Source organism: Aplidium turbinatum, chromosome 9 (genome assembly GCF_918807975.1).
Source record: "Aplidium turbinatum chromosome 9, kaAplTurb1.1, whole genome shotgun sequence".
In the NCBI taxonomy this organism is placed as follows: domain Eukaryota; kingdom Metazoa; phylum Chordata; class Ascidiacea; order Aplousobranchia; family Polyclinidae; genus Aplidium; species Aplidium turbinatum.
In genome coordinates, this window is record NC_137480.1 from 13,199,470 (window position 1) to 13,222,372 (window position 22,903).

The 22,903-nt window shown below is 37.1% G+C and overlaps 1 protein-coding gene across 1 annotated transcript in view; it reads right to left on the reverse strand.

The window, feature by feature from the left end:
* Positions 1–16,381, reverse strand: part of LOC145776964 (multidrug resistance-associated protein 1-like) — a 38,641-nt gene extending 22,260 nt beyond the window's left edge. The window contains exons 1-5 of the mRNA XM_082588217.1: positions 16,267–16,381; positions 11,608–11,784; positions 10,791–10,916; positions 1,236–1,376; positions 796–912 (exon numbers count right to left, since the gene is read on the reverse strand). Of these exons, the coding sequence (XP_082444343.1) occupies positions 796–912; positions 1,236–1,376; positions 10,791–10,916; positions 11,608–11,784; positions 16,267–16,305 (600 nt within the window). The 5' untranslated portion in view covers positions 16,306–16,381. The remainder of the gene's footprint in view (positions 1–795; positions 913–1,235; positions 1,377–10,790; positions 10,917–11,607; positions 11,785–16,266) is intronic.
* Between the last annotated feature and the right edge of the window lie 6,522 nt (positions 16,382–22,903).

Below are 22,903 nucleotides of genomic sequence, written 5' to 3' on the forward strand. Positions count from 1 at the left end.
TCAATGCAAACAATGCTTAAAAAAAAATTAAGCAGATCCATTCATACTTAAACCTAAATCACCTTCGGTTGTTAGTGCTCTTGTGCTACAAGCAAACAGTAGTTATCGCTTGTTTAAGCAACTCAGAGCGGAAAACATAAAAACGAGCACACAAGAAAAACATAAAAGTCCTCCGAATAACGTGTTCATTCTGTTAACCCAATTAGCAAAACTCTTCATTGTGAATAACATTTTAGTCTACAGACGTTTAATCAATGTAAAAAAGACGAATTTGGACTTTTGAAAATGGCTATCACCAAGCATGGACGGCAGCATTCTTGTACGTCTCCCACTGTTATAGATTTGTTAAATTTCAAGACCAACTGTTGTATTTGATTAGCTCATCAAATTGTTTATACAGTGGTGATAATGATTGGTCAACGAACTATGTCCAATCCAGCAAATAAGTCCTTCTTTAGATGGATTCAACATATGCAGACGTTGAATTAATGCAAAAATGACTGTTTTGCTTCTGAAATTGCAAACCCACCGTTCAGAACATTGCACTGTGACCACAGCCGAGAACTTGCGTAACTAGTTAATTGTTCGTCAATCGCACAATCGCAATAAAAAACACAATAAGTTATAACCATGTCCAATTATCCATGTTGCTAATATGAAACGAATGCATAGTTACATACAAAATTACATAGGCTATCAACGATTTCCAGCATATAAGGAATGTGTGAAGTCCAGGTTATTTATAGCATATAACAATTAATATCACAAAGATAAAAAAAAAACTATCGTACGCACTTTAGGTGGTAGGGCAGGCAACTGATCCACGAAGAATGACATGATGAACTGCGCGAGAACGCAGGCGTACGACAAAAAGAAGGTGACGCATCGCCATACTTCCCCGTCTGTGAGAGGCTACAAGAACAAATCTTTATCACTTGAGGAAATAGTAAGCACTTCCATAATCAGTTAAATTTCAACTAGAAAAATAAAAACGGCAACAACCAAACCAAGCAGTTTTAGCAGAATAAACAGGATTTGGTGCTGGATTCTTTTGATGAATGAATCATTTGCTTTACTACAGACTGTACAACTCGTGGTAATGTATAATTGTATATAATCAAACAAGCATATCGGAAGAAACTGGAAGAATCCAATTTGATTGCATACACAAGAAGCACTAAGTTATTAACTGGAAATAACAAATGCACAACTTTTTATGTTATCTACTTTTGTACCTTGTCCCCGATCAATAATTCAACTTGACTTTTAAAGATAAGAGCCCAGGAAATCAAGTATAAGACCCAGTAGCATGCCAGAAGGCCTGATGAACGAACGCCTTTCAAGCGGTCAAAGTGAATGAAAAACGCAGCAGCTGCCTGAAATCCAAGCGTTTATAAGTGTATGCAATGTCTAAATCACAATTCTTCAACGAGGGCGGAATAGATCATCAAAGGGATAATTGCAAAAAAATTCTGGAATTTTAAGACGATTATACTTTTCGCTTTTTAAAACATGAAATGATTTCAAAAGTTGTTCAGTAACTGGTATTACCATGACAACATGCATGAAAGTGCACATCAGTTTAAAGATTAATCTGTTAATCGTATCATATCTAAAAATATCAATCTTTTTCAAAGTATTGGCAAACATAGAAATGCAATAATTTTATTTGTTTCTTCATCTGCTCTTCACTGAGATAGCCTACTAGATGTCCCTATGCAAGTCAAGCACTCAAGCAGTACATGCACACTTTGTCATTTTCAAAGCATAATAGCCTAATTAGACCGAGAGCCTACGACAGAAGATTTCACCCCATAAGGTACAAAAGGTTTGACTCCTTGAAGTTACTGGGGTCAACCATGTCACTCACAAAAAGTATGGAAGATTGACTGCACCGGGTGGATCTAGACGCTAGAGCCCCCTAAAAAGCCCAAAAAGGGGGTTAATTTCACCCCATAAGGTACATGGACCAAACTTGGTGAATACGAAGTTTTATGTCAGGACATCACAAAAATATCAAATCTAACAATATATTCGGGTGGAAAGGTGATGTAAGACCCCCCCGAAAGTGACCCCCCGGGGGTTAATTTCACCCCATAAGGTACATGGACCAAACTTGGTCAAAACGAAGTCTTATGTCAGGACATCACAAAAATATCAAATCTAACAATATTTTCGGGTGGAAAGGTGATGTAAGATGCCTTCAAAGTGACTTCCCTTAATGTGACCCCCTCGGAAAGTTTATTTCACCCCATAAAGTACATGGACCAAACTTGGTCAAAATGAAGTCTTATGTCAGGACATCACAAAAATATCAAATCTAACAATATTTTCGGGTGGAAAGGTGATGTAAGATGACTTCAAAGTGACTTCCCTTAAAGTGACCCCCTCGGAAGGTGTATTTCACCCCATAAAGTACATGGACCAAACTTGGTCAAAACGAAGTCTTATGTCAGGACATCACAAAAATATCAAATCTAACAATAGTTTTGGGAGGAAAGATGATGTAAGATTCCCCAAAGTGACCCCCCAGGGGTTAATTGCACCCCATAAGGTAAGCTACATGGACTAAAGTAGGTTAAATCGAAGTCTTATTTCACGGCATAACAAAAATATCAAATCTAACAATATTTTCGGGTGGAAAGGTGATGTAAGATGTCATCAAAGTAACCCCCAGAGGGTTTATTTCATCATGGAGTACATGGACCAAACGTGGTCAAAACGAAGTCTTATATGTCCTAGGACACCACAAAATATCAAATCTAGCAATACTCTCAGTTGGGAAGATGATAAAAGACCTACCCAAAAGTGAATCTCCTCCTATAGTTTAATTTACTTCATTCCTTACTCGAACCAACCTTGGTGTAACGGAAGTGCTATGCCAGGACAGTACCAATGGATTAAATTTAAAAATATTTTTACATAGGTTTTGGTGAAATACATTCACAAGCTGTCCCATGATGCATGAAATGGAACTATAGCCTACTTTACAAAAAGTTTTTGTATAAATCATATTCAGCAGTCAATCGAAAAAAGGCAACAGGACACGACAATACATGGCTTTGTAACACCAAAAACAGAAAGTACATAAGAAGGATATAGGCTACAGTCATGGGCGCCGATCGCTCTCTAAGATTGGTGGGGACATTTACTAGGAAAGAAAGGGCAGACGAGCGAAGCGAGCTGAAAGATTGGGGTCTGTTCAACAAACAAACAAATAGGCCTACAGTAGATAGGCTACAAGTCTAATGCGATGTATTTTAATTGTCAGTGGCAGCATTGGACAGCAGAAGTCCAAACACTGCAACTCGGCAACGAGTCTCCGGCGAATTAAAAACGAAGTCCTTGGTTGATCCTTGGCTTGTAATGAAGGTTGATCGAATTCAAAAATTTAATGTGCACATAGCAAACCATTGCATGATTTGGCCGTTTCTGTGTCATGGTAGATCGTAACAAAGTTTTGATACGTCGCAAAGTTGAAAATGAGCGTTCAGCTGAACACGAGCGGGCTGGTGATATGATCAAAAGTTCCACTTGCGGAAACATTTGCCGAACAGCGGATGGTATCTTCTTGAATATCATTCGAAAATCTTGTGCAAGGGACTCTGTGTCAAAGAACTGAAGATAATCGTCTACCAAATGTGATTGTAGCTTTCCACTAAAGAGTGATTCTTGTAGAATTTTGTAGTGCTCAAGATCGGTCGACTTGAAATAGTCAGTAAAATTTTGCTGCGAGCTGTCAATGATTGCAAAATACTCTGACCGATCGATCTTGAAGTTTAGGAGGTTGACCATGGCCAATTGGCCATGTCCATACTGAAGACGATTTGGAACGTGACAAGTCTTTTAAAAATTGGGTAGGGTAAGAGTTTTTTCAATTGAAAAAAAGCTGCCTGCCAGCCTTCCAACTGCTGATTTTCTTATATACAATTTTTTGCCAAACCGGTAAAGACATTTCAGCAGCTCTTAACCTCAATGTAATAATAACTGAAAAAATAGCTTTTTTCTTATACAAAAGTAACACAAGCTACACTTACTGCACTACATGCTTGTACGACTCTTTCAAAGTAATTCTAAAACTCTGCACTGTGTGGCCCTGGCGTAACCAAATTAAATACAATTTGCGAGTTACACCAGGGTTTCTCTGCCTAATAAAACATTTCTACTACGGTTGGGGCTTCCTCGCATAAAACAAAAATGTTGTCCCCTCCTTTCAATATATTTTAAACGTTTGACTGGTAAAATTGTAACATTCGGGTAATATTTTTCCTTTTACGTTACAAAAATAATGTAAAAAGATGATGGGGACATGTAAAAAGATGGTGGGGACATGTAAAAAGATGGTGGGGACATGTCCCCACTGTCCTATAGGGATCGGCGCCCGTGGCTACAGTAACCAGAAAATTGATCCAAGATTTTGATACGACCACTAAATGTTGACTCAATTGAACAACTGACTATCCAAATAAGACGAAGAATAAGACGAAGAAAGTGAAAGCGACAGCAGTGACAATGAAGAATAAAGAAACGACCGTTTACATTTACACAAACAATCTCTGTTTATGAATAAACAGTTACAATAACTGATTAGAGACATGAAGCAAATGGCATTAAACAAAAATTTACTATATTGGGTTTATTGGGTTATTTATTGTAGCAGCTGGAAAATGTTCATTACTGCCTGAATTAACGTTCCAAGTGATTCACTTCGAAACGTTTTGATTTGGATAGTCAGTTGTTCGATTAATTCAACATTTAGTGGTCGTATCAAGATCTTCGATCAATTTTCTGGCTACTGTAGCCTATATGCTTCTCATGTACTTTCTGTTTTTGGTGTTACAAAGCCATGTATTGTCATGTCCTGTTGCCTTTTTTCGATTGACTGAACATGATTTATACAAAAACTTTTTGTAAAGTACGCTATAGTTCCATTTCATGCATCATGGGACAGCTTGTGAATGTATTTCACCAAAACCTATATAAAAATATTTTTAGATTTAATCCATTGGTACTGTCTTGGCATAGCACTTCCGTTACACCAAGGTTGGTTCGAGTAAGGGATAAAGTAAATTAAACTATAGGAGGAGATTCACTTTTGGGTAGGTCTTTTATCATCTTCCCAACTGAGAGTATTGTTAGATTTGATATTTTGTGGTGTCCTATAGGCTAAGACTTCGTTTTGACCACGTTTGGTCCATGTACTCTGGGTCTGCTACTATTCGGCGAGTCCGATTCGGCGAGTCCGATTCGACTAGTCCGATTCGGCGAGTTCCCTATTCGGCGAGAGCCTTTTTCGGCGAGTGCCCTATTCGGCGAGTTTTTGAAATTTTTGAAAGGAAATTATCGGGTACCGTAGCCTAATTATAATTGCCGTTTTTACATAGTTTTAACGTCGCTAAACGTTGAAATTGTGCAGAAAGGAATAAAAATAAAATGTTTGAACTATTAAATTAAAATTCGTCATGTCAGTTCAGTTGTTTTTATTTCTGACCATCATATGAAAAACAATACACGTCAACATAGCAAAGGTGTAAAAAAGGTAGAAGCGACAAAACGCGAACGTTAAAACGTGCTTGTGACCGGAGTAAGTTATTGAGTTGAAAGAAACATACGCGCCGACTTCAGGGGGGGCCGGCGCCCCCCGTAAATTTATGGTTGAGGGGCAACAAAAATGGTGATGACAAGTGGTGTTTCAAAGATAAAACACTTCGCGAAGGAGATTTAGATAATTTAAACGGACTTAAAAAATGCGGAAAGCAAGAAAAGCCTACGTTGCTCTTGCCCGCAAAACAGCAGCTCGCATGGCTATCTCATACGGTATGGAAATTTCAAAGTAGATGGTAGAGTACTGCTGGAATAGTCACGTAACTATTCACTGCAATATTAAGTAAACCAGCTAAATTAGACGGCTTGACGCGCTATTTTCAACGAGATCTTCCCTCTGTGAGATCAATTATGATTCAACAGAACGCATTGTTTTTGCAATGTGTGAGAATTAAATCGAAAACCGATAAAAGAAAAGGTGTTTAATGGTCTTGGTCGCAGATATTGCCTGCATTAACGACGTCTCTTACCGCTATTATCACCTAGCTAACCTGACATCATTGTTTTATGCGGCCGCTAAGGTTTGACATCGACTTTAACGATCATGGAATGTTACGTAATAATAAGAACGATTATATCCTACACGCAAAAATAAAAAAATGATCTCTTTCTGTTTTGTCTCGTGAGCTTTGCATATTGCTCAACAAGTGCACAAAGTTTAGAATTGACAAGAAATCATTGAATTTGAAAATTAAGTTTGAATCACTGCAAATAAACGTATTCAAAACTTTCACTTAAGCCGACGCGATTTCACAATCCGTAATCTACGTCGACAATGATTTTTAGTGCGTTCATTTTGAAAATTGCTGAGCTGGAGACAACAGCTTGTCCCGTGTTAGTTGAACTTGTCTTTTTGAGGTGAAAATCACTTGCGAACATCTCGATCTTTACTCGAGTATAGCCTACTGTATTCAATAAAAGACTATAAAGACTTTCGATAAAAAACAGAAGAGAAAACACTTCGCCGTTGTCAACGCTTTGAAAGTAAGTAATTAGCGAAACGAGGTTAATAAAACTGATACCGGGTTTTCATTCTGCTTGAGATCATGATTTTTTGCGTTTTATTTCGATAACTTCACTGTCTTGATCGTTGTTGTTCACTCGCACGAAAAGGACATGAATCGGCTTGTTTTCCAACAGTTCCAATTATGAGCTAACAATATCAAAATTTTTATGACTAGGCGTACTGCGTGCGTAAAACTAATCCTTTCAAGCAGCGGTTCTAATAAATTCGGTTTGCGACCTATTTGTTAATATAAACACGACACTAAGCTTAATCAAAGACTATTTTAACCGAGTAAATAGCGCTATGGTTATGACGTTATCACCTTTCTCGCCCCCCAAGGTTTTTTGAAAAGTCGGCGCCTATGGAAAGAAATTTGGCACGGTCGCAACACCTTCAGAAAAATTTAAGATATGAAGGGAAAATAAAACAAAGAAAATGTTACAAAAAAATAAATAAATAAATCATGTTTATGTCTGTAAGTTAGCACTTTTGAATAGTTAAAATGATTAGTTTGGATCAACAAATGTGTGGCCTACAGCTTGGATTTAAAAGAAATTATCGGGTACCGTAGCCCAGTTATCCCAACCAGCAAAAATTTCCGTTTTTACATCGTTTTAACGTCGCTAACTGTTGAAATCGTGTAGAAAAGAGAACTTTGCTGACTAGGATACGTTGAAGCTGAGAAACATTCACAGAAGCCCTTCGAATTGTTCCAAGAACCCATTTAGCATAACATTTTATTTGTACATTGATTCAACGTCTGAATACATTATCTTAAAAATGCAACGTATCGTAGGGCTTCTGTGAATGTTTTTCAGTTTCAACGTATCCTAGTCAGCAAAGTTCTCTTTTCTACAGGATTTCAACGTTTAGCGACGTTAAAACGATAGGCCACACATTTGGTTAGCCTTTTCATTCTGTTACTACAATGGGTTCTCATTTGTTGATCCAAACTAATCATTTTAACTATTCAAAAGTACTAACTTATACACATAAGCATGATTTTTTTTGTAACATTTTCTTTGTTTTATTTTCCCTTCATATCTTAAATTTTTCTGAAGGTGTTGCGACCGTGCCAAATTTCTTTCAACTCAATAATTATGATACTTCGGTCACAAGCACGTTTTAACGTTCGCGTTTTGTCGCTTCTACCTTTTTCTACACCTTTGCTATGTCGACGTGTATTGTTTTTGATATGATGGTCAAAAATAAAAACAACTGAACTGACATGACGAATTTTAATTTAATAGTTCAAACATTTTATTTTTATTCCTTTCTGCACGATTTCAACGTTTAGCGACGTTAAAACTATGTAAAAACGGCAGTTGTAATTAGGCTAGGCATACGCGCCGACTTCCGGGGGGGCCGGGGGGCCGGCGCCCCCCGTAAATTTATGGTTGAGGGGCAACAAAAATGGTGATTACAAGTGGTGTTTTAAAGTTAAAACACTTCGCGAAAGAGATTTAGATAATTTAAACGGACTTAAAGAATGCCGAAAGCAAGAAAAGCCTGCGTTGCTCTTGCCCGCAAAACAGCAGCTGATCGCATGGCTTTCTCACACGGTATGGAAATTAAAAGCAGATGGTAGAGTAACTTACGCTGCTGGAATAGTCACGTAACTATTCACGGCAATATTCAGTAAACCAGCTAAATTAGACGCGCTATTTTCAACGAGGTCTTTCCGCTGTGAGACAATTATGATTCAACAGAACGCATTGTTTTCTTCGCAATGTGTGAGAATTAAATCGAAAACCGATAAAAAGAAAAGGTGTTTAATGGTCTTGGTCGCAGATATTGCCTGCATTAACGACGTCTCTTACCGCTATTATCACCTAGCCAACCTGACATTGTTTTATGCGGCCGCTAAGGTTTGACATCGACTTTAACGATCATGGAATGTTACGTAATAATAAGAACGATTATATCCTACACGCAAAAATAAAAAAATGATTTCTTAAAACAGCTCTTTCTGTTTTGTTTCGTGAGCTTTGCATATAGCTCAACAAGTGCATAAAGTTTAGAATTGACAAAAAATCATTGAATTTGAAAATTAAGTTTGAATCACTGCAAATAAACGTATTCAAAACTTTCACTTAAGCCGACGCGATTTCACAATCCGTAATCTACGTCGACAATGATTTTTAGTGCGTTCATTTTGAAAACTGCCGAGCTGGAGACAACAGCATGTCCTGTGTTAGTTGAACTTGCCTTTTTGAGGTGAAAATCACTTGCGAACATCTAGACTTTTACTCGAATATATATCCTACTGCCCTACTGTATTCAATAAAAGACTACAAAGACTTTTGATAAAAAACAGAAGAGAAAACACTTCGCCGTTGTTAACACTTTGAAAGTAAGTAATTAGCGAAACGAAGTTAATAAAACTGATAGCGGGTTTCCACTCTGCTTGAGATCATGATTTTTTGCGTTTTATTTCGATAACTTCACTGTCTTGATCGTTGTTGTTCACTCGCACGAAAAGGAAATGAATCGGCTTGTTTTCCAACAGTTCCAATTATGAGCTAACAATATCAACATTTTTACGACTATACGTAAAACTAATCCTTTCAAGCAGCGGTTCTAATAAACTCGGTTTGCGACCTATTTGTCAATATAAACAAGACACTAAGCTTAATCAAAGACTATTTTAATTGAGTAAAATAGCGTTACGGTTATGACGTCATCACCTTTCTCGCCCTAAGGTTTTATGAAAAGTCGGCGCCTATGAGGCTAGGGTACCCGATAATTTCCTTTTAAAAATTTCAAAAACTCGCCGAATAGGGCACTCGCCGAAAAAGGCTCTCGCCGAATAGGGAACTCGCCGAATCGGACTAGTCGAATCGGACTCGTCGAATCGGACTCGCCGAAACGGGCCATTCCGATGTACTCTATGGTGAAATAAACCCTCTTAGGGTTACTTTGATGACATCTTACATCACCTTTCCACCCGAAAATATTGTTAGATTTGATATTTTTGTTATGCCGTGAAATAAGACTTCGATTTAACCTACTTTAGTCCATGTAGCTTACCTTATGGGGTGCAATTAATCCCCTGGGGGGGTCACTTTGGGGGGTCTTACATCATCTTTCCTCCCAAAACTATTGTTAGATTTGATATTTTTGTGATGTCCTGACATAAGACTTCATTTTGACCAAGTTTGGTCCATGTACTTTATGGGGTGAAATAAACTTTCCGAGGGGGTCACATTAAGGGAAGTCACTTTGAAGTCATCTTACATCACCTTTCCACCCGAAAATATTGTTAGATTTGATATTTTTGTGATGTCCTGACATAAGACTTCGTTTTGACCAAGTTTGGTCCATGTACCTTATGGGGTGAAATCAACCCCCCGGGGGGGCACTTTTGGGGGTCTTACATCACCTTTCCACCCGAAAATATTGTTAGATTTGATATTTTTGTGATGTCCTGACATAGAACTTCGTTTTCACCAAGTTTGGTCCATGTACCCTATGGGGTGAAATTAACCCCCTTTTTGGGCTTTTTAGGGGGCTCTAGGGACCAGATCCACCCGGCGCGGTCAATCTTCCATACTTTTTGTGAGTGACATGGTTGACCCCAGTAACTTCAAGGGGTCAAACCTTTTGTACCCTATGGGGTGAAATCTTCTGTCGTAGGCTCCCAGACTAAATGTTCTCACCGCAATGGCCCGTTTCGGTGAGTCCGATTCGGTGAGTTCGATCCCTTAACGGGGGATTTTTTTAATTTTTTTTTAAAATTATCGTGTACTGTAGCCTAATTATCATTGCCGTTTTCGGGTTAAGGATTAGAGGTTAGGAACTCACCGAATCGGACTAACCAAATCGGACTCACCGAATCGGACTCACCAAATAGTAGCAGACCCGTTTTCACAGTTGTCAAGTAATTGGTTTTTAGTAGATGATGCAAAAACTGATAAGGAGTCTTCGCACTAAAGCCATTTGGTAATCATGGAAACTAATTTAACCGTAAATTTACACCTAAGGACAATATAAACACAGAGCTGGCCCTCACTTGTATTGATGGAGTGGATCAGAATACCACTTTTTGAATAATTATTTCAGGTGTTAATTATATACCGTACTGTATTCCACATCATTGTGGTGCATTGCACAAACATTTAATTTATGAATAACATCATGCAATATATGCATAGTATATATATCAAAAAAATAAACTCACCATCCCAACACTGACAATTAATGGAGATACTAAGTCATAATAAGCCACTTGTACACCATGATTCCATTCCCAAAGAGCTCGTCCGAAGTTAATCCAAGCCAGTACCCAAAGAGCAAGTGCAAAAGCCTGCACAAGAATACGATTACACAAAGTGAGTTATGTAATATATGAGAAAAATAGTGATTCTTGTAGTTCTGCATACAAAAGATTTCAGAATTGAAAGTTTCTGCTTTTTTATGTGTAGAACTTTATCATTTCATGAAGGTTGTTGCTTTCTTTTGTCTCAAAAAAAAAACTTGTGCTTGAAAAGACTGTTGTAAATTCAGTACAAAATCCAACAAATACAAAAACTGCAAACATATTACACTACGGCCACTAATTCAAACCAGAACTTTGCCAAAAAAATGCAAAAATGTACATTGTACATTATATATATATGATTTTCAATTCTGGTGCAACGGAGGAATAATACAAATACCACACCTAGTACATGTATTGTAGTTAAAAACATAATTGACATGCAAGACAGATGAAAAAATGACTTCACAAAACAAAATTTGTGGGACATATTCTGAAAGAATCGGCAGGCCAGCTGCATCAATTTATCATTGAAAGTAGAACAAAATATAAAGAAGAACTTGATGATGTAAGTCAATGATCTGACTTATCTCATACAGTATTGGTAAAGCCAAGAAAAGGAGTGAAAGATTGAGAGCTGTAGAAATAATTAACACCTAACCTTTCAAATGAAACATGGCACAATGGCACATGATGATTACAAAAAATCAAACTTAACTATATAACTTCTTAATCTTACCAGTTTACTAAAGAATAACTTTGATTTTGGAATGTAAGACTGATACGAATAGAGAGTAGCAACGAAATATGGGACTCCAAATACCAACAGAAATGCACATGGTGCTAAATCAAACACTGTGTGCTCAAAGCAACGACTAAATTCAGGACTGCGTAATTCGAAAACTTTGGTGAAGTTCTGAAATAACAATACAACAACATGTGTCAAAATAGTGCAATAACAGGCACAGTTTAGGATTAATTAGATATGTTGCTCAATGCAACAAGATTGATAATAGAACAAAGATTCTAAATACCGTATTTGTCCGTGTATAAGTCGCATTCGTGTATAAGTCGGACCACAAAATTTGGCTCAAATATTGCGGAATGGCCCGTTTCGGCGAGTCCGATTCGGCGAGTCCGATTCGACTAGTCCGATTCGGCGAGAGCCTTTTTCGGCGAGTGCCCTATTCGGCGAGTTTTTGAAATTTTGAAAGGAAATTATCGGGTACCGTAGCCTAATTACAATTGCCGTTTTTACATCGTTTTAACGTCGCTAAACGTTGAAATCGTGCTACATCGTTTTAACGTCGCTAAACGTTGAAATCGTGCAGAAAGGAATAAAAATAAAATGTTTGAACTATTAAATTAAAATTTGTCATGTCAGTTCAGTTATTTTTGACCATCATATCAAAAACAATACACGTCAACATAGCAAAGGTAGAAGCGACAAAACACGAACGTTAAAACGTGCTTGAATTCGTCATGTCAGTTCAGTTATTTTTATTTTTGACCATCATATCAAAAACAATACACGTCAACATAGCAAAGGTAGAAGCGACAAAACGCAAACGTTAAAATGTGCTTGAATTCGTCATGTCAGTTCAGTTGTTTTTATTTCTGATCATGATATTAAAAACAATTCACGTCAACATAGCAAAGGTGTAGAAAAAGGTAGAAGCGACAAAACGCGAACGTTAAAACGTGCTTGTGACCGAAGTAAGTTATTGAGTTGAAAGAAATTTGGCAAGGTTGCATCACCTTCAGAAAAATTTAAGATATGAAGGAAAAATAAAACAAAGAAAATGTTAGAAAAAAAATAATGTTTATGTCTATAAGTTAGTACTTTTGAATAGTTAAAATCATAGGCACCTAACTATTTTATTGGCCGTGGGGGCGAAAGCGTGTTTCATCAGCAGCAACGTAAATTCAGCGAAATGTCACGCAGATGGATGACGTAATTATGTCGTCACACTAGGATTGCTTTTATTGCCACACTCGGAGTTATCGCTACGTTCGACCTGCCGTTAATTATTATAAACAAAGCTCGACCAAAACACATGCTATGCGTCTGCGTTGGCTAGCGGTTGATGGACTGCGACTCCTTAAGCTAAGCACAACATAAAGTTTAGCAACGAACTAGACTTATTAGCATGAAACAAGAGACGAAAAGGTTTACTAAAAGGTATACTGTAAATGGAATGAAAATACTAACTTGATCATATGCTTGAAAATATACCTGTTGAAAGCAAAATCATTCATGTTTGCATTAATTCAACAGCACGTCACCTTTAATAAATTTAAAAGTTGCTGACATCCGTAAACAGCCCTTGAAAAATAGTTACAGAGACGTTTGATTAAGTTTTCGACTTGACATTGCTCCCTTTTCACTACAATATCGCAACTTATGGCTGACCAGCTTTCAAGTTCCAATTCGCTGTAAAGATGAAAACAAAAGATGCGCATATTCCCCGCCTTTGATCGGGTTTCCATGGCAACGGACGTGTGTGCGCCATGCAGTTTGCGCGAGGCCGTTGTTGTGTTGATTATGCCGCTTGTGCGACTGTGGGCAGTGCGGTTTGTACCAGCCCTTGTTACGTTGGTTAGTTGGTAACCTCGGGCCGAGACTTCAAGTTCATTTTCACAGCAAGCAATTCACTGCCGCGACAATTCTCTGCAGAGGTTTCGACTTTCGAAAGCGAAAGCGACAGCGAGGCAGTTTGCAAGCGCATTAAGTTAAACGCACGCTGCGTCAACGTAGCAAATTATGTTGTTTTTGAGTGCATTCAACATCTGATGACATGGAATCGACGCAAAATGGTAGATTTTTGCTATGTCACAGGCAACAAAATCATTCATTTTTACATTGATTCAACGTCTGCAGACGTTAAATCAACGTAAAAATGACAGATTTTTTTGTCTGGGGTGGGATTGTAGCATCGCTACTCGTTCTAGTGATTATTTACTGCGAAGCTGTTGCGGTTTGCATTTAAAAATGTTTTCCTGCTGCCGATCGCTAGTTCATCTATTGTTTTATGTATCAATGCCGCATAAAAAGTTGCTCCCACGCGGAAATATGCGTGGGGGCCTGGTCCCCACGGCTTAGGCGCCTATGGTTAAAATGATTAGTTTGGATCAACAAATGTGTGACCTACACTCCTACAGCTTAGATTGAAAGGAAATTATCGGTTAGGCTACCGTAGCCTAGTTATCCCGACCAGCAAAAATTTGTTCCAAGAACCCAGTTAGCCTAACAGTTCATTTTTACATTGTAGTAACAGAATGAAAAGGCTAACCAAGTGTATGGCCTATCGTTTTAACGTCGCTAAACGTTGAAATCGTGTAGAAAAGGGTGCTTAGGATACGTTGAAACTGAGAAACATTCACAGAAGCCCTACGATACGTTGCATTTTTAAGATAATGTATTCAGACGTTGAATCAATGTACAAATGAAATGTTATGCTAAATGGGTTCTTGGAACAAATCGTAGGGCTTCTGTGAATGTTTCTCAGTTTCAAAGTATCCTAGTCAGCAAAAGCTCCCTTTTCTACACGATTTCAACGTTTAGCGACGTTAACACGATAGGCCACACATTTGTTTAGCCTTTTCATTCTGTTACTACAATGTAAAAATGAACTGTGTTCTTGGAACAAATTTTTGCTGGTCGGGATAACTAGGCTACGGTACCCGATAACTTCCTTTCAATCCAAGCTGTAGGCCACACATTTGTTGGTCCAAACTAATCATTTTAACTATTCAAAAGTACTAACTTATAGAAATAAACATGATCTTTTTCTTTTTTTGTAACATTTTCTTTGTGTTATTTTCCCTTTATATCTTAAATTTTTCTGAAAGTGTTGCGACCGTGCCAAATTTCTTTCAACTCAATAACTTACTTCGGTCACAAGCACATTTTAACGTTCGCGTTTTGTCGCTTCTACCTTTTTCTACATCTTTGCTATGTTGACGTGTATTGTTTTTGATATCATGATCAGAAATAAAAACAACTGAACTGACGAATTCAAGCACGTTTAAACGTTCACGTTTTGTCGCTTCTACCTTTGCTATGTTGACGTGTATTGTTTTTGATATGATGGTCAAAAATAAAAACAACTAAACTGACATGAAGAATTTTAATTTAATAATTCAAACATTTTCTTTTTATTCCTTTCTGCACGATTTCAACGTTTAGCGACGTTAAAACGATGTAAAAACGTCAATTATAATTAGGCTACGGTACCCGATAATTTCCTTTCAAAAACTCGCCGAATAGGGCACTCGCCGAAAAGGGCTCTCGCCGAATAGGGAACTCGCCGAATCGGACTAGTCGAATCGGACTCGCCGAATAGTAGCAGACCCCAAATATTGGTACAAAATTTTTTTTAGCAAATTTTATTGAAAAACAACAATCAAAATTTTAAAAGCCTTCAAACTCGTATTCATCTTCACTGATGCCAAATAGTTTGTCCCATTGTTAAAATTCACATGCATGCTGTGCAGTGAGCATGTTAATGTGATGCTCACAATCCTCGCACGCAAAATACAAACGCTTAATAGCAGCGCTAACGCGCAATCTGTAGCATTCGTTTGTCAAAACTTCAGAACCTTGTGTATAAGTCGCACCCTCGTGTATAAGTCGCACCCCAACCTTTTTGGGCAAGATTTGGTGCAAAATTTTGCGACTTATACACGGATAAATACGGTAATGTGAAGGCTTATTTAGTTCTATTCTACTGACTGTATTATATATATCTATTTAGTTCTTATTTAGTTCACTGCATATTGTAACCAATATTACCTACACCTAGTCCCAACCCAAGGAGAATGTGTTATCTCAATGCTAAATATAATGCCCAAATTTCAAGATCAAATTTTATAAATTTGTATTACAAAGTTTCTAGCTTAATCAATAGAGCCATTCTTAATTTTTGAAACTTTTTTGTAATTTCTTTTAAATTTTAATTTAACCAGTTTGTTGAGGTTTAAAGATTTATTGCACTGATTTTGGTTGAAATATTGTAGAAAAAAATTGATATCTACATTACATAAGCTCTCCTTCGAAATTGGTCACAGAAATTCAATATATATAAGTTCAAATAAGTTGTGCAACCATTACCTATTCATGCTTTACACTGAAACAACTTTTCTAAAAACTTGACTTATATACATTATATATACCAATAAATATAAAGTAATATAATTATATTGCATATCACTCACACAACATTTTAAATTGAAAAGCAACTTATAACACTTGTTTAAGAATCTTTAGCAACATAATTATTATGTTTGGTCATAGTCATGAACCCTGGACAGAAAAAAGACAATAACTTTTTATGAAGAATCTATAAATCATAGCAAATAGCATTTGTGTTACTTGTCAAACATCAAATCAACTTACAAAAAACTCTTCTCCGCCACAATACAGCTTCAAATCCATTTGATCTTACAAAGTGCTTAAATAGGTAGAAACAAATTTTAAATTAATATTTCATTACTCAGAACCATTTTTACCTAAAATTAAACCAACAGTTTAAATAAATTTACTTTGAATTGCTCTTGATCAAAGTGAATTACTGCAGTTTTTTAAATATATTCATGATGACTTTCAAAAAGCTACTGTACTGTAAAATGAATAAATGAACAATTGAGCATGACTCAAGACTCCAAAGCTTACATCTCTAACACTAGCCCTCATCAAACTGAAATGCTTTTGCCAAGAAAGGTCTGGGTGTGACTCAACCAGGGTTGTCGGGATTTTACCCGACCCAAAAAAACCCAGGTGGGTTTTTTTGAAAAAACCCACTTAAAAAAACCCATAAAAAAACCCAGAGCATCATATTTGTCCAGTTTTTATTAGAAAATTAAAAAAATGAACAAAAACATTACAAGGCACTTAAAACAAACTTTAAATTAGGACTTAAGGATGTGATTGTGAAGTAAATTTCCAAGAATAAACTGAAAACGCAGTGGATATTGTACAGTACACAAAAATCAAGTAATGCCACTTTGTGTATACTACATTAAAACTCATTTATGCAAGAAGGCCTTATAGTTAAACTGGTGAAAGTACTACTCTACTGCAGTCTGTATATATGATGTGAAATACAATTTAGGAGGCTATTTACCAATTACAGATTCTGGATTCTAATGCATGGCTGTTTCAGAGCATTTGCCTAAATGGCCATTGGCCACGCAATTGCTCATCCATTACTATATATAATATATATGCATATATATATAAATGATAAAAATATTTAAACATGATGGCATAAATGCTCCTTGCCTTCAAATCTAAAGCAAATGATGCAATAAAGTGATTTCTACCACGGTAGCATCAGCTTGGTATAGAAATCAGTGGATGATGCAACATCCAACTTGATCTTGAAAGTAATGGATGATGCAACATTCAAGCAACTAGTGCATTATTTTATTGAGTTATGCAAGCATGTACTGTGAGTGAAAGGCACTTCATTCGTAAAAAGTAGTTTTGAGGTGAAATAAGCATGAATCTACCCTTTTTTGCATCTTTTTTAAGAAAACCCAAAAAAACCCGGGTTTTTTTAAAAAAACCCGGACGGGTTGGGCTTTTTTAAAAAAACCCGGGTTTTTCTCAACCCTGGGCTCAACCGCTTATATACTGGAGTTGGACTATTCCGCTCCTACATGCATAAATGGGGGGTGGCGCTAAATGCGAGTGCAGCAAGGAGGAACATAATGCAGCCACACCATCTATCATGTTACAAATGCAGAGTGTGGTCTGTATAAAGTGGATGATGATGATGATATATACATGTTACAAACAAAGTCAGTAGCTGCTCAACACCTGCCCAAACATCCAACTCGAGTCATGACTATTGCTCAAGGGTGATAAAATGCAGAGCCCTTCGAGCCTTGGAAGAATATTGATACATGAATAAGCAATTTCAAATTTTTAGAGAAAAAATTGGTTGAAGAATGATCAATAAAATTAATTTAATTAAATAACTTGTCAGAAGAAATGCACATTTTTGTATGTTTGTCATAATGAGAAAAGTTTTGGAGAATTTTGATGGCTCTGTAAAAAATTGGAGAAAAAATGGTATGATAACCAACTTTGATGTGCTGACGACATAGTGTTGGTTGGTGAAAGTGTAGAGGAACTGCAAGAACTTTTGAATAGGGTCAAGTCAAATAGTGAAGAATATGGTTTGAAATTAGATCCCATAAAAACAAAAGTAATGGCCATATGTAAAAAAGATGAAATTTGTCCAAGCTTATATGTATATTGGTGGTAATGTTATTAAAAATGTAAGTAATTTCTGCTATGTGGGCACTGGGCAATGTCATAACAGACACTTACGATGATAGCACAGAAATTAGAAGGCGAATTGCTAAGGTAAAAGCAGCTGTGACATTACTTACAACGGTGTGGAAACAGAGGTCAATTGATAAAAACACAAAATTAAGATTGCTGCAAACTTTCATTTTCCCAATTGCCACATATGGATGTAAAACTTGGACATGCAAAAAAGTTTTGAAATGTGGTGTCACAGAAGACTATTACGCATCAGCTGGATGCAAAGAAAAGCAGATGAATTTGTTTCCCAACAATAGACAATAAATGGAGTCTGATTAACATCAACCTCAGAAAATTGAGATATTTCGGACACACAGCAAGAAGCAACTCATTGAAAAATTCAATGTTGACTGGGATGGCGCAAGGCAAACGAACAAAAGGACAAAAAATGAAATATTTTGACAATATCAAGCAAATTACAGGAATAAAAAGCATGAGTGAAGCACTAATAAAAACAAGACAGAACAAAATGGAAGCAGTTCATATGGGAGATCACAGCTGATCAAACATCATCAATCTGCTGAAGAGTCTGTCATCAATCCCATCATTAAAACACGAACTGAGTTGCTGTTATCAAACATCAGACAGTATAATAAACTACAAATTTTCATTGACATTAAATTAATCAAGGCAGTGGCTATTTGACCGGCTCCGGTCTTTGAATCTGAAACACCATTTAACCGGTCATGACGTCACTGCATAAGCGCTTTTTTCTTTTTCTCTTTCAAAGCACCAGACGAGAAGCGCCGATATAAGTTCTAACTTCAACACGAATTCTTCAACTCAGTCCGTGGCGCGTGCGATACGTCTCCGGCTGCCAATCTAGAGGGGATGAGTTCGATACCATCCGGAAGCATTATTTTTTTCATTTTTTTTTTATCTAAATTTTGATTGACCCGAAGCGCATTTATGTGGTCAATTTTTAATTTGAGTAGCCTACAGTCCAAGTTAGTTAATAGTTCTCAAGTATAGTTCTCAAGTATAGTTCTCAAGTTAGTTATATACAATATTTCTTTTAAAAGAAATGATAATGGTAAAATCATTTTTTAAAGAAGTATTGTATATAACTAACTTGAGAGAAAAATGTAGGGTCGTTCGGCAACACACGTTCACTTATGACAATCGGAAAATTACCAAGAGAAATTCTCAAATTCCAGCAAATTAAAAACATGCTGAATATAAAATGTTTTTTAGTTCAACTCTTGCTCACTTTAACAACATTTATCTCTTTGGAAATAAACGAGCTTCCAATTTACTTACGGACTTACGGTGGTCGATGAGATAAAAAACTGCGTTATACGAGTATACGACTGTACTGTCTCTAAATTAGTTCGGTGAAATTTTCTAAATTTCTTCATTTTTCCAAACAATTGGGGCTGAACCAGAGTTGCCAGACCTCCAAAAGCAGTTTTAAAACCAAAATGTTTCTAAATTTGCAAACCGAGGTGTGTCTCCAAAATTGTTTTATTATATTCATCTTTATCATTAACAATTTTATTCAGACGACGTAATTCATCAATAAATAAAACATATTTTTTATTTATCGGGTCCAATTATTGTGCAAAGTTTTTCAAAAATAATAAGGTGTTGCGACCGTGCCAAATTTTTTTCAACTCAATAACTTACTTCGGTCACAAGCACGTTTTAACGTTCGCGTTTTGTCGCTTCTACCCTTTTCTCGACCTTTGCTATGTTGACGTGTATTGTTTTGATATGATGGTCAGAAATAAAAAACAACTGAACTGAAGTTTTTCCAATTTTATTTTTATTTCTTCAGCGCTTTCCGATTTCTTCATTTTTTCTAATTTGAAAAAAAAATTATCTGGCAACAGTTCGCAAAACACCGGCGACCGGGTCCGGTGATATTGTCATTATGACTCAGCATTCTACATAATTTACTGCACACAAATTATTCAATTCAATTTATTTTTCTTTATCAGAATGCAAAAGAAATGATATTGTGAAAAAGAAATACAGTAACAGAACCAACAAAAGGAAAAGGTGGCAAAACTATCAGCGGCGAGAGCCATGACACTGACAAATAAAATTTTAAAAATAAAATAAATAAATAAAAGGTCAGTGTCATGGCGAGAGCCATGACACTGACCTGTTACTGACAAATAAAACATTGATTGATTGATTGATTGATTGACACAACACTTGAAAGCAGTGGCGTAGCCAGGAATTTTGAAAGGAGGGAGGGGTTGACGCCGGCGGGCGAAGCCCGACGGTGTGTTCGCCTAAGACGACAGCGGCGGGGGGTCTGGGCGAGTGGGCGGGGGTCTTAACTTTTCAAAAATTTTGAAAATTCCATTCAATTCAAAAATTTTGAAAAGTTACTTTGACTTTGGTGTATTCTGAGAGCATCTTCAACAAACATGTGGGAAGGTTATAAATATTCCTGTAAAATGGTGCTGTCCGGTGGCATAGCAAAAGGATAAGATCATGTTTTTTTCCGGAAATACCAGTGTTGTACGTTGACGCTGAGGCTATAGCGCCGTCAATTTATTTTTTAGCTGACGGAAGTGATGGCGCCGTTAACTATTTTGCCGATTTTAAGCGTCAAGCGCTATGCGTCATTTTTTGTTTTCATGGAAAATCTCGCTTCGCAATGAGAGTTTCACAATGGGTAGGCACTTTAACATTACCCACTAGTCGAAAAGCGTACTCGCGATTCAGCTGATTTCAGTCATGTGACTCGACACGTGATATTCTGATCGAAAAATTTTGATACAAAGAAATTTAACTGAATGTTTCGCTAAAACCAGCGTTGCCTAATGGTTAGGGCAGAGGAGTAGTAAATTCGATTTCGTGGGTTCGATTCCCACCCTCTGCTAATACTATTTTTTCTTCTGCAACTGAACTGAGTGCAAGAAGGATCTTAATGACTGCAATCCATGGAGTTTATAAGGAAAATTGTGACTAAAACACAAAGCAATTTCACATTGAAAAAGCAGGCACTCTTCGACGAGTGGGTGATGTTAAAGTGCCTACCTTCACAATGTATTCTGGCCAGAGCGACTCATCCGAATTACCGGCTTTCGCGTTGGTTGAAGTCTCAAAACATAAAACCTGCTCTTTATTTATAGCTATTGTTAGCTTAAACTTGCTTGAAATACTTCCGTTTTGTGAGACCCTGACTAAAATAGCGCTACAAATTAGCGCTGACGCTGATGCCATCAATTTCTTTAAGAGCTGACGCAGTAGACTTTACGCGTGAAGTTTTTAGGCAATTCGCGCTGACGCGGTCAGTTTATTTCATTGACGCGTACAACACTGGCTAAGTCTCTATGTTGTCTTGTTGCTAATTCCTGGCTGAGATATTTGAATGTTTGGTAGGGGAGATGTGCCACCTATGGGACAAAAATGACATTATTACTGATAAAATGCTTTTTAATTCAAATTGTAAAATAAAGGAATTGTGTTGTGAAGTTTAGTCATTGTTTCATAACATGAAGTCAAAACAGTAACAAATTTAATATTAGTTTATCGCTTTTTATCTCATTAAAATATGTCACTCAAGTGTCCCATAGGTTGATTGCATAGCTGACCAATGGGACAAGAGGGTACGTCCTTTGGGACACTTAGTTAGATATAGCAACGCGGTGTCTGACGTATCGCAATGAGAAACAATGTTGTTAACCTTAGTGCTTACGAAACAGTACTTCACAGCCAGAGGTGGGCAGTAGAGCGCTACTTTTTTGGTAAAAGTAGCGGTAGCGGGAGAGGCACTACTTTTTTTCAGTCGCACTCCCGCTACCCACTACTTTTTAATTTAAAATGAAAAAATACTCGTTTTTTTGGCAACATTGGCGTGGTCAAACAGTTATATAATCGGTTTGGTTGCAAAGTTTCGGTCGTTGCGTCGACTGTTGCGGGAGACATCAAGCCAGGTTGATACCGAGAAGAGTGACACCAACACCAGTCACGACTCCGAAGATGAATTTTTTGGTGTGTTGGCGCCATCCCGTGAAACGTCGGTGCAGAAGGAAGCAGCGATTGTGGAAGCCTTTTTTTCGGACATGAGCAAGTTCTTGAGCTTTTCGAATACCGAGTTAAAACATCTATTCATTAAATACAACACCCCCATTCCTTCCAGTGCTGCAGTGGAGAGACGTTTCTCTGTTGGAAAAGATGTAACCTACTTAAGCCAAAGCGGGCAGGACCTATATAGTGACTCTCATTTTGAAATGCTCGTGTTTTTGAAAGATGCGCAACAATAAATTTCCCTTAGAATGTATTTTCTATAACGACGTTAAAATGACAGTGTAAACGAATGATAACATTTGTTTTCAAGGTCATTTTTGCGTCACTATAGGGACTTGAAGAATGTTTCCTAGACCTAGTATCATTTTAGACAAAAGTAGCGAAAGAAGTAGCGGTAGCGCGCGCTACTTTGGTCCGAGTATCGGTAGCGGTAGCGCGCTACTTTTGTAAATTGGTAGCGGGTAGCGGTAGCGCGCGCTATTTTTGTCTAAGTAGCGGTAGCGGGTAGCGCGTTACTTTAAAAGTAGCGGGTGCCCACCTCTGTTTACAGCACTAGGCTAAATAAAGGAAGTCACATCACATGTTTAATAGACATTCAAATGCACAAATATATTTTAGCACATCCCTGATTTAGCAAAACAAAAGATGAAATTTGCATGACAATTTTTTAAATTGACTTAAAGTGGAATTATTGTATGTTTTGAACCAGTAG